At 33.8% G+C, this 13,591-nt stretch overlaps 1 protein-coding gene across 3 annotated transcripts in view; it reads left to right on the forward strand.

Moving 5' to 3' along the window:
* Positions 1 to 13,591, forward strand: part of LOC117343105 (zinc metalloproteinase/disintegrin-like HR1a) — a 54,690-nt gene that overhangs the window by 15,631 nt on the left and 25,468 nt on the right. Inside the window, exon 19 of one of the 3 annotated variants that reach the window (XM_033905416.1) lies at positions 138 to 1,443. The exons of 1 other annotated variant lie outside the window; for it this stretch is intronic. In XM_033905416.1, coding sequence (XP_033761307.1) covers positions 138 to 195 — 58 coding nt within the window. In that variant the 3' untranslated portion in view covers positions 196 to 1,443. Of the gene's footprint in view, positions 1 to 137; positions 1,444 to 5,457; positions 5,809 to 13,591 lie in introns of those variants that run through there. One more of the 3 variants, XM_033905415.1, reaches the window with a different exon arrangement.

The following is a 13,591-nucleotide window of genomic DNA, read 5'->3' on the forward strand; positions in this document are numbered from 1 at the left end:
ACATGAGATTGAAATTTTGTTTCTAGTAAAGTGTAATGAAAATGTGTCGGGTTACAATAATGATTTGGTAATAAAATGATATATTTTATCAATCCTCACAGATGGTATTTGAAATGATGTAGTGGTTTTACTTTCAGTGGACCAGTATTTCGGCAATATCCAGACAATATCCCCCAACGCCACCGTCAAATCTAACGCATCATCGCAGCCAACGAAATTGTCTCATGAAAATGTTGAAATCACAGACAATCAAACACTCCAGACTCGATACAGCACACATTCAAGGGCATATGAATCTCTAAAATATCATATGTCATTGAATATCCTGTAGACCATTCTGTTGTCTGTATATTTATGAAGATTGCCTCTGAAACTGAAGATATTTAGCAAATTATTCAACAAAAGTTAGCGGAGCATGGGAGAAAGCTTTGTTTTATTAAACTTTGCAAGAAAGAAATTTGCAGTGGAATACAATTATTTTTGATATATATGTAAGCTTTTTAAACAGTGGGAGCAGAAGGTATTTTTAGAAAATGAGAAACCAAGTTATTATAAAAATGATGTAGCAAACGAAAATTTACAATACATTTTGTAATCTACCAAGGTTACCGCTGGAAAGGAAGAATCTTTATCAAATAAAGTTTGGAATCATAAGATGCTGGTTAAGTCAGATAATGTAGACACTGTCAAATGTATTTACAGTTATGTTAGAAGCGAATGTAAATGGAATAATGGTATTACGTACTTCTGACCATGGGCGGTTTTTGCAAAATGTCTTTGAAATTGGTTCTTGATTTTTTGAGAAGTCGAAAATGTTTATTGTTTACAAATACAACAAGGGACAAAGCGCCATAGGCAATAAGAACGGGTCAATTGTGACTTCGTCTCGGGCGTCCCCTGTCAATTTACAGTCTTGTTATCAACTTATGTCAGAACTCATAACGAAACGGATGAATGGTGTAATGGTGTCTGTTTAAAATTAGTGTAAGGTACATGTGACAATGTGATGCTACTGTAAACTAAGATATTTAAGAAGCAATCAAATGTTAGCCTTTTTCGCGCTTACATCATTCCGCTTACATGTGAATGTTATAAATGCTATTTTTATATTGTTTTAAAGGAAAAGCGTTTTGGGTTTGCTCATATATTTATGTTTGGCTGAGCGCTTCCATTTGAACCAGCCAAAATAAATTTGTTTACAGTACTTGTTTATCAGATTGTATTATAAACATTAATTAAAGCCAGATATGTGATACATGTATATTTAAACAGGATATATATTAATAAGATGTTTACTTTACAAATTAATTTGTGAACTAATATACAGCCATACTTGATGTTACTTACAGGAAACACTAAAGCTAAGAAATAATAAGGCTGGGATGAATTGTTTAAGTACTTACAATGTAACAGTATTCACAATAAAGATGCATTTTAAACTAAGATGTGAATGTTTTATATAAAAGTTTAAGGAAGTGTTGGAAGAAATATTACTGACAGTCATAACTTGTAAGTCCATTCCTTCTTTCGTTAACCTTATTGGACAGTCTAGTGTCCTTCTTGATCAGGAGACTACTATCCTATCAATATATCCGTCTAAAAGCTACATTTGAGCGATGATCTGATGATATTAAAAGCAAGTTTATTATTTAACATTAGTTTTACTGAAAAGTGTTGGCTTGTCCCAGACAAGATCCCAGTACCCGAACTATGAAATTCATTTTTCTTTCAACATCAGCTTTGAAGAAAGATCGAATGTTTAATTAAGTTTTGGTAGTAATTTTTATTTTCATTCATGAAGGCCGTAATGAGATTAAAAGTATTGAGTGTGGGGTAAAAGAAGCGATACGGGACAGGACATCTCATTCAAACGAGAGATAGCAGAGGGATCCTGGCAACAACCTTTGAAGAACTTTAAAGGTTACATATAAAACAGTTTTTTTCTCCTTTTCCCTTCCTTTAAATTATTTGATAGCAAAAGGAACCTACAAACGAAATTTTAAAGGAGTCCAAAAAGAACCTTCTGAATAAGATTAGCGATGACAAATTTTAACCGTTAATATCAAACATGGCCGCCTGCTGGTCATGTTATTTTCAACTCAAACTCACAGTTAAATGGACACAGTTAGGGACCAAATGGAAAACTACACATGAAGGTTGAGAAATATCATTCAAGCAATTTTGAAAAAATATTGATAACAAACTTCAACAAAATGGCCACCCCTCAGCCATTTTTTTTTTAAATATTAAAATGGAACCTACATCTGAAATTTGAAAATAAAGGCTCTTTTTAATAAAATTCTATATACAAAATATATATGTCAAAATTTCATCTTGTTTTTTATCAGTCTCAATATTGATCATGCTCAAATAGGGACCAATGGGAATCTGCCTATTAAAACTGAAAAAACTTGGTATAAAGAATTGCTTACGGACCATGGAAAAAAGACTACCATCATCAGATAGTGGGTCAGAAAGTGGACTTTCGTCATCCTGTACCAAGTACGTAGGGTGACAAGTAGGATGTCGCCTTCTCCGTTTCTTGTTTGAAGACCATCTATCTTTCCTCCCAAATATATTTTGCATCGTTTTTGGAACCCAGCGTTATGTGAAATTTAATTAGGAAAATAGATAGACTTCAATTTGCTCTTTGTTCCATTCAATCAACAACTTGTAATTTGCTTTTAATTTAATTTTCGTTAAGGTGTTTGCCCAAGTGAGTGTCCGTTTAAAAAAAATTATTAATCTTTAAACGGATATATGTTAACTTTAAAGTAATGTTTAAACCATAAAACTTCGATGTAATAAACACATTAACAAAGTAATGAGTTGTTGGTTATGTTCTCTGCTTCAAAGAAACTCAAGGAAATACAGTAAGGTTTGTTGTCAAGAGTTTAGTCTAATCATTGTATCCTAGCTTTAAGGTAGACAAGTCTAGTTATATCCTAACTTCAGAAGGAGACACATCCAGAAGTTTGTTATTAGAGTAATGTGTTAACTAAAACTGAAAGTAGAGACACACACAAGTTTTTTCATAGAGTAAAGAGTCTAATTGTATCCTGACTTTAAAAATACACATACACAAAGATTTTTTTTTTTTAATTATGAGTTTACCTGTAGCTTAACTGGAGCATGGTATTACCCGTATCTGAGAAAGAAAATGGTGTGACATATTCAATTTGGTTGTCTTGCAGCTAATGTTTTAAAATTAAAAATAGACCACCTCAAATGATACGTCACAAACAAATCCTCTCTTTGGTCAAGAGTGAACTAAGGTCTGAGACTTTTGAAAAAAAACCTACAAAGGAACATTAGACCATGTGTTGTAGATGGGATAACACCTTTACTTAGACCAATGTAATAAACTAAAGATAAAACAATGAAATGTCAAATATCATATGTCACTTTTTTTCTTTGAATGATCTTTTATATTTATGTATGAAGAAAATGAGGATATGCTAATCAGCATGTCCCGAATGCCTTGTATAGGTCTGGAAGCTTTGCTATCTGTAGATACTGGCATCCTAAATAATGATGAATGATTAATAAAAAAAAATGTCCTCGGTTCTGGGTACACTACGTGTTCTATCGGCCAATTCCATGTGTTTAGAGTGTACTCACCTCACCTTACACTCAGTTCCTTATGTTATATCTTCATAAAGATATATTCGAGCTAATGCTTATATAATTAGTAAGAAGGGTCGTGTATTTGTATAACTGTATTATCTAGCTGTGTTATGTTTCGTTTGACGTCATCCTGATCAATCCATGCGACGTGGAATTACAGTCGTTGTACGTCGTCAATCATTTGCAGCACCCGAATAACGTATTATTCCCTAACATTCATGTTTATTTATGACATCGCATGAAGCATCAACAGTGGTATCTTAACATCAAAATGAAACAAAATAATACCGATTCCCTGATGCTATTTTTGAGATAAGTATTATTTGTGATTTTTTCCAGTAGATCTTCACATCATGTTTTTTCCACCATAAATTTAGCAGATTTTGATGACAGGTGTCGTTGATGACGCTAAGATTCAAGTTCTGATCTTGTATATGTTACGACCAATTATCCATACAAATCTATATTGTGTTCATATTTTCCCCTGTTGTTTTGTGTTTTGCTCTCGTAGTTTGCTCCACTATATGATTTTGAATTTTGGTCTCGTTTGTCTATCGTTGTTCCAGTTTAATAAAGCATGCATTACATACTGTATGAGGGTGAAAGTATAAAAAGCATAATTCAATTTTGATAAAATTTTAAGTTAAACTTCTAGCACTAATATCCCTCTGAAAATATCAAGCAATCATTGAAAGACAACTCTAAAAGATTTTTTTTAGTAGTCGATTAAGGAGCTGAATACAACCATAACCACAGAAATCTTTGTTTAATTTATGAGCTAAATCCAACCATATGTTGTCTTAACATTTTAATCTCAAAAATCTAAGTGAAATCAATCGCACATTGAAATTGACTTTGCCACAATCAAATTTTAAAACAAGCGAGGAAATAAAACAGTTCAAATAAACAAACTTTCAAACAATTATTCGAAAGAAAAAAGTTTGAAACAAGCAACGAATTTTGAAGTAAAACTGAATGAATTGAAATGAACGAAAAGTTCCAAATAAAAAAAAATAGTTAAACTAACGTGATTTGAAATAAACTCTGATATATATACTTATAACAAAGACATACATTACCCGGATATCGCAGTTAATATATTGACAGAAAGAAAAACAATGCAATCTTAATCCCACAACAGATCATAGCAAGGAAACTGTGACTAATTATATGAACAAATCCATCCAACCGCGAAAAATGATTGACGACGTCATCACTGAATTTACATGATTTCATCTTTTGCTAGATTTCGTCGAAGGATTGTCATTGATTTATATACTTCCATTGACTATTTTATGTTTTTTAAGAAAATAATACCTTTTTATTTTTATAGCTATTCTTACATGTACTAATCTGAACAGCAAAATGCTATCCTGAACAAGATTTTATCGAAATGTCACAAAATATTGGGAAGATGCTGAAAACCTAACCGAAAAATAATATTGTATATGATATGTGATTTAAACTCATTTTGAAATTAAAAAAATAAGATAAGAAAGTAATTATCTACTATGAATTATACTCAAAGTTGTCCTAAAGGGAACCTTACTGAGCTCATTGTATATAATACCACTACCATATATGAATGGTATCTGACGACGACAACAAGGGAGAGAACCTGATGTATTTATACTATTTACCCATTCACAAATCATGATGCGGATATTTAAAATATTATACTGTAATAAGGAGCGTCAAGTAGTGAGATAAGAATAAATGTATACAGTACTACAGGCGAAAACGACACGGATGACAGCATATGACTATGTACAATAAAAACCTACCATGTACCTGGGAATCGACCCGACTAGGTAGAGCACATTTATTTATAGAACCCTTTCCATTGTAATTACGGGCAGGGCGAACACGGTGTATGGATTCACGGAACTGGTTTAGGTGACATGTACATAAGCTAATCCAGGATCTTTACGGTGAATTTGTGGGTTTGAGTAGTTATAATTTGACCGGTTACCTTTCTGAGGACGATGTACGACAATCGGCCTGTAGATGTTGTTAGATGAATGTTTCTGTAGACGATATTCGATGAATGTCTATACATAATGTACTGTGTTAAGAATTACCTGTACCAGGTATTGATCCTATACTTAATACAACTATGTGTATTCCTTCACTGGAGCCAAGCACTACACAAACCTGAGGGACTTACATACATACACACAGGGAAGATTGAAACACCACGTGGAGTTGTTTACATTGTTATTACAAATTCATAGACAAAAAAATACTTGTAGATTTTAAACAGGTGGTACTTACCTTAAAAGCTACTTATAAACTCACCTTAGTACTAATTGGACGAACTTAATCTTTACTATTTCAAGAGATTTAAAAATAAACATTGATAGGCTGCTCCAGATATGTTTGATTGGCCATTTGTCCCAGATGCCCTTCGTTTGAAGGTTGTCCTATTGTGTTGTGCTATTGTCTCGTTTTCACACTTTTAAAGGCATACAATCTATGTTATTTACTCACGGAAATAACGCTCGTGTTAATCGGCACATAGAATTATATTGATAAACCTTTGAAAAGCTTTCTTTTAAAGAGGCTTACCCGCAGACGGACCGGTAAACGGCACATCTCCGATCACTAAATAAACTTCAGTACACGTTTCTATGTGACAAAATTAGAGGCTTTCCGACTGTATTTCTTGAAAACAATTACAGAATATGTATTTAAAAGACGTTTTAAAACTCAACCTGAGAGGGAAATGTATGGAATATAACGGCAAATCTTCTTTGTAAATCGCCGCTGCCTTTGAAGTTATCACTGTGCGGCCCTGTGCACGTGCTTGTTTCTTTGATGTGTCAATCAAATTAGACTCCACTTTATAGCGGGGACTTATTGCGGGTTGCGATTAAATAAATAATATTAAAAAATGAGGTTTTAATATCACTTTTCAGCGTTTAATAAGGAAAATGAAATGATACTCAACAATTCCAACAATCTGTCATGTGTAAAAAATCTTTTTCTATTAGCCAATTTTTCTGATCTCTCTGCGGGCAAGCCTCTTTAACTTGAATATTACAAGGGAAATGCCATCTTGTATATTGAAAACCGGCAGGTAATTATTATCGGTACAATAATAATGTTTGCGGATAACCACCTTATTTACGATTATGACAGTGAAAACAAAACAATGTTAATTGTTTTTTTAAATTATTTACTCATCTTGAGACTCGTTACCATGAAAACCAGACAGATATTTTTTCACATGAATATGATATGTCCTATGACTTTAAGCAATTGTAATTTGTCCATAATGTATGATCGATGCCCTGGTTCTGGTTGATAAGTTCTCTCGATATCTATCGATAGGAATTATTTTCAATTCAGATTAAAAACAACTCTCATTTAGGTATTTTTGTATTTGGATTTTATCTTTATAAGTATTGTGACTCATGTGCTTGAGATTGGTTGGGTCATATACCAGGGACCTACATAATGACACGAATATGGTTCTGGACAGACATGTATATGCATTTCTAACAACATGAGGTTTCAAGAGGTGCAGGTTGATGAAGGCCATTGGAATTAATATAAGCTCTTAGCTTGTTTACCAATCCCATATGAAATGTATGCATTGTATTCTGGTTGAAATCAATGTCTCATTATGAAGTAATATATTTCCTGTGAGGTATATAAAGTCAGAGCTGTTCGATACCTGTTGTGTGTCTGATAGTTCCGCTGTCATCACAACAGTTCTGACTTTGAGGATGAAACTTAACCCGAATTTACCTATATTTCCATGATTGGTGTTGCCGATGAAGTAGAACACGCCTACTTTTCAGGACCACCTGATAAATCAACATGAAATCAATATTTTCTTCGAATTTTGTGCTCGTTCATCGATTCCATTAAAATATCGGTATGTGCTGTGTTGTTTTTGCTTTTGTGATACTGTTGGAAGTTTGCATACTGAATTTCAGTCGTTTATCCATGGAATATGTTCCCTGTTCTTAGTTATAGTTGAAACGATCTTGACTTAGGTATATACATATGTAGGTTGTTGCTTGCTGGAGTTTGTTTCCTAACCTCAAATGATTTCTTTGTGTAGTCCAATTTACCATTTTTCTGTCCAGTTTCAGACTGAACCAACTGTTGTGGTCTAAAAACAACTGAGAATATTGACACGATAACAAAATCGTTATATGAACTAAAAATCGATAGAAAGAGGGCAAACTATTAACAAAATATATATTTACATTGATACCTTCAAAAAGTACAAGGGTATTATGACCAGGTGTTCCGGAAGGGTAAGCATTGTCTTGTTTATCGACGACACCTATGATACAAATCTAATCAAAACCGGATTATGTAACATTCTCAAAATTGACAAAGGAACCAATACATACGCATAATTACCAAATAAGATGTCGACTATAAAACTGGTCATCAACCTGCATCTCTCGAAATATTGTGTCGTTACTTTTTTCTTCGTTCTTGTCAGTGAATCACTATCCTTGGTTATGGTTATTGTTCAGACACTTTACTGGTATATTTTACACGATATCTATACAAAAACAGAACTTAAATGAATAAATAGTCAAATTAAAAATTGACCAAGTATTTCGGAAGGACAAGCGTCCTGTGCTACGTCAAAGATAAAGGTAAGTCCGAAATGCTGTGGGTGTAAATGTGAATAAAACAAGCTATCATATTGTAGAGTTGAGGATTTTCTGTGAACATTTGTCCACATCACCTTTAAACTCGAATAGGGTTTCGTTCACATTTAAGGTTAATATAATCTTCTTCTCTGTACTTTCTGTACTTCCTGTACATGCAACAGCATGGAAAACAGAGTTTAACCTGTTTTTTAAGAATCATTTACCACATCAATTTCAAGAAAATGTCAAGCGCATGTGAAGATGAATAAATAGTGACAAGCTAGCCTTAAGTCTGAGAAACTGCGCAAATGACAAATATAATCCACATTTACATAGACGTTGGGTAAACACAAACATCACGGATGAATACTTAATAGAGCCAAAGGTATATACAATGTACAATATATAAATGCTAGCTATATCACACTCAATAGAAAGACAACACGTAAAAATCATATATACAAATGTACATAAATCTTTAACCAGATATTTAGGTTAAGTCGTATATATATATATATCATCACACGTAGTCTACTGGGTATCCCGAACAGTGTTTTATTATTGATTCCTACGTTCATTCTGAGAGACTGGTGACAAAGGGATGTGTTCAGGAGCGTCTGTTACACAGCAATGAATTATTAACAGTGAACGCTTCAATGACGCATGGTTGAGATAAAAGGAGCAGACCGACGTACCTGAAGATAGAACATGCTAATATACATAAACATGTTGAAGATCAATATTCTGTGAATATTGATATTTATATCATGTAGTACTTCTGTAATAAAGTCCGTCTTTTGTTAGCTTCCTTCTTCCCTGCTTTTAAAAGGTCTTTTATACTACGAATCAAGAAATGATTCATCTGTCTCGTTGTGCAGACGACGGTTTATCTAACTGATTTATAATAGGTTGCCATTCCTTTCACCTTGTTGAAAGTCGAGATTTTAATTGACCCACTGAATAGATTCACTGCTAATTCAGACTAGAATATCAACTACTCAAAATCTAGCTCACAAGTAACGATAGTTTAATCATAGCCTTATTTGACGAACAAGTCCTTGGCAAGCCCCAGCTAGTTTGACAGTTGATTTTGACGTTCCGTAATTTGTTGCCAGAAAATGTCCAAAAACGCTGTTAGATAAGACCTGACCACGATGGTCAATTCAACACCTGAACATTTACTGCAAGGTTGTCTGCTGTCACTGCTTAAATACCATAAGGGTGGTGCATTATCATGTTGAAAAAATGCAGCATCATAACATCTTAAAGTGACGGAAAAGTCACACAAACGCAGCCATTTTGTTCAGCCATCTTTAATTCATGACGTTACGTCATTGTCCATATTATGACGTCGAACTCGATTTATTAGTGGGACTGTCACAGAAAATCGATTCAGGATATATTAAACCAGTGACATGCAAAAATATCACGCGGGCAAATTAACTGAAGAAAAGATAGTGTCTAATAAATGGTATACCATAGGATATACTGCTTCAAAAAAGTTACATGTATAAAAGACACAAATATAAGTTTACTTTTAGGTAGCTCTAAGTGATTGGGAATACCATGTTTTCTGCATAGGCTTATAGATATATCCTCGGTACTCCAGGGATTAAGTTCATTTTCCGTCTCTTCAGTGATCGTGATCTTTACTCTATCACCTGTACAAGAAAAAATTATGGACATAATAGCGCTGATATTGCTTGTATGAAATGATAATATCTGATATTTTCTGCAACTTAATTTCCCACAAGAATGATATTTTGAACATTCAGTGATGTTCTATCGTTATATAAGATGGACTAATATTACGACGGAAGGATAAAATTGTTTATCATAACACTCCTAATCCAGGAAGACATGGGACTAATATTAAGACGGAAGGATAAAATTGTTTATCATAACACTCCTAATCCAGGAAGACATGAGACTAATATTAAGACGGAAGGATAAAATTGTTTATCATAACACTCCTATTCCAGGAAGATATGGGACTAATATTAAGACGGAAGGATAAAATTGTTTATCATAACACTCCTATTCCAGGAAGACATGAGACTAATATTAAGACGGAAGGATAAAATTGTTTATCATAACACTCCTAATCCAGGAAGACATGGGCTAGTTTGTAATAAACTCTTGATTCATGCGAGAAGCAAACACGAAAATTCCGTGTGGATCTTTTCAGAATAACAATATCCTATTTTAAGCTACCGATGGGAATAGTCCATTTTTGATCAGAATGGTTCAACAGTCATACCTTTTTGATAAATACACCTTGATATTTTCTTTCTCTCATTAGATAAAATAGGTTGTAATCGAGTTGAATAAAATAGTAATACACCTTCTTCACCCTCTCCATCTTAACTTGCATTTTAACAAAAACTGTCGTTCGTTTACCTATGACAGTGACATCCTGCCGGAGTGGAATAAATTGGGGAGAGGAGGGAGTAATTGTTTTATAGTCTTGCAAACACTAGAATTTGGGATAAGAATTGAAATATCAAATTTACCTCTGAAGAAAACGTGATACACTCCGACTCATATACTTAAAGATAAATCCAATTCAGTCTCGCCCTATTTATAACACGTGTACCATTTTTGGAAGGTCTTATATTCATAATCCCATTTATCTATGTATGCATTTGAATGTAAAGCATTTCAAAAAATATATATTTTAGATCATTATACAAACACTATGTTAACAAGTCTCCATAAAAAAAGTCAAATATTAAAAAAAACAAACCAAAAAAACAAACTATTTATGTCTTGTATACACACTTACATTTCTCTGATAGATGCAAAACCATATTGATATCTGAGATACCTCATGCCAACTTCCTAGAATGGTTTCGACATCCATGGAGTATTGACACGTCTATATTTTTTTGAATGAAAGTAATCGTGAAAGGAACAAATAGTCAAATTGAAGAAAGACAAAGTGTTCCAGCAGGGTGAACGTCTTGTCCTTCGTCGAAGACAAAGCATGTCCGCAACACTTATTGCATTTAGAAATGTGAACGATACACGATCATATATTAGAGTTAAGGAGTTTCTGTGAAAATTGTTTATTGCTCCCATTATGTCATGACTCATCGCTTTTCCATTCGAACAGGATTTGGTTTAAAGACAGGTTGGGGCTAATTCACTTTCCCGTACATGTACAGCATGATAAACAAAAGCTAACGCGTTCGTATTCTTAGACTCATTTATCACATGAAAATGTCAAGATGTCAAGTGTAAGCGAAGATGAATATATAGTGAAAAAATTACCTTAAGTCTCCCCCCAAAAAACGCAGATATGACAAATATAATCCAAATTTACATAAAACGTTGTGCAAACACAACCTTCACGAATATAAATATACATACTGCAAACCGATGTATAAATAGCAGTTACATCACAATACATACTCGATATTCAGGTTACATTCCGAGTCACTCTATTTCTGCACCCCTAGAATATATCGTGACAAAATTAAATGCACACGACCAGTCAGATGTAAGTTCTAAATATAACAGTGTAGCTATAACCAACTCAAAGCCAGTCAATTAACCTGTATGGCAATATCGTGATCCGCTTGAAGCACGTGAAACGATCAAACTACTCTTTTGGTTTATTCACACACACAAAATGGTGACTAAGCCTCCGATGTTGCCATGACATATTCCAAGTGGTAGAGAGGAGAGGGAAACGGTGCATGTATATGGAAAGCCAAGTTGTCATTTTTCGCGGAGCAATGTTGATCCAATATTTTACCAAATTATATAAGATATCTCATTAAAGATATAAGATATCTTATGTCATATATAAGATCATACAAAACAATTGACAAGATTTCCAGGTAAATTCTGATACAACTTTACACGGGGTGTACCGAGTAATGTCAACCTCATTAGATTATCGCTTCTAATGATCAGCTGTGTAGAGTGGTGACAAAGGGAGGTAACCAAGACCGTCTGTCATATTGCTATGGTTTATTAACAGTGAACGCTCCGATGACGCATGTATGCGATATAAGGTGTTAAATGACGTCCCTGAAGATAAAAAGTCATTCAAATATTTATAAGATGCAATATAGGATGTCTGTAATAACATTGTCCGTCCTATCCAAGTCTTTGACCCCTGCTTACAAGGTCTTTTCTCATACGTATTAGTCATGGATCATCTGTCGCGTTGTACAGACGAGGATTAATTTAACTTTTTCATTCATCTCAACTTTTCAAAAAGAAAATTTTAATATGTCCGCGGCCGGCCCTTTAGCCTTTAGCCAATGGACATCAAAGGAGATTACTCTCTGTTAGTGCTACCATAGACTAGAATATCAACTACCCTAAATCTTAATTCAATACTATACCTAGCTGATGTTTCTTTAATATGAAAATTATTTGACCAGGCCCCTGCGAGTTAGACGGCTATACGTCTCGTTGTGCGTTGCCATAGAACAAAAATGTAAAGAGTGAGATTTCAACTGATGACGATGGCAAATTCTACAGCTGGACATTGCTTCATATTTAACTTTTTTAGGGGGGGGGGGGGGGGGGGGGGACGCAACATCATTGAATATCCAGGATGCGTCTCCTGTAGGAGCATGACTACAAAGCAAATGCCGTTACGGTCTCGAATCAACATCGCGATAACTTAGAAAAAAACCCACAGCTTCCAGTATCTGCTATGGTCAGGTCTCTGACCGTAAAACTTCGGCAAAGGTTTATGAAGAAAATCACCAGAATATTGAGTGTCTTCACACTTCAATAATAAATATCCATTTATCAGAATGCTTGTACAATAGACAGTTAAATTCTACTTTTCAATGTAGATGTACTAACAGATACATGATATACCGAATAAGTGATATAAAACTGCGTCACATTACTGTATTATCTTTTTGGGATTTTCTAGAATATTGTGGGAATCTGGATAGGAAGTAGGGGACAATAAAGGAATTTAACTATGCATAAAAACTATAAGGATGTGCTGTTTGTATAAAGGTTAAAACATAACAGACACCAAAGATTGAAATGAAACAATGTCATTTATTTAAGATATAAATGACGGCATAAAATTCATCTTAACTTTTTTTGTACTAACTTGAACTAACAGATGAATGTTACTAAAGACGAAATCAAATGTTTAGAACCCCTTTATACAAAGATGGGGAACAAATTGCACCACCATATAAACTTTAATCAAGGGAGATGCATTAACTCCAAACTTTAATCAATATCGTAACTAAATAAATATGAATGTGGAAAAAAAATACCTGCCCTTAAGTTATCTATGTAAGGTCTCCATAATACATTGATATGGTATGTTGATTCTACTGACAGGGCTAATTAAA

This window comes from Pecten maximus, chromosome 15, assembly GCF_902652985.1.
Source record: "Pecten maximus chromosome 15, xPecMax1.1, whole genome shotgun sequence".
Classification (NCBI taxonomy): domain Eukaryota; kingdom Metazoa; phylum Mollusca; class Bivalvia; order Pectinida; family Pectinidae; genus Pecten; species Pecten maximus.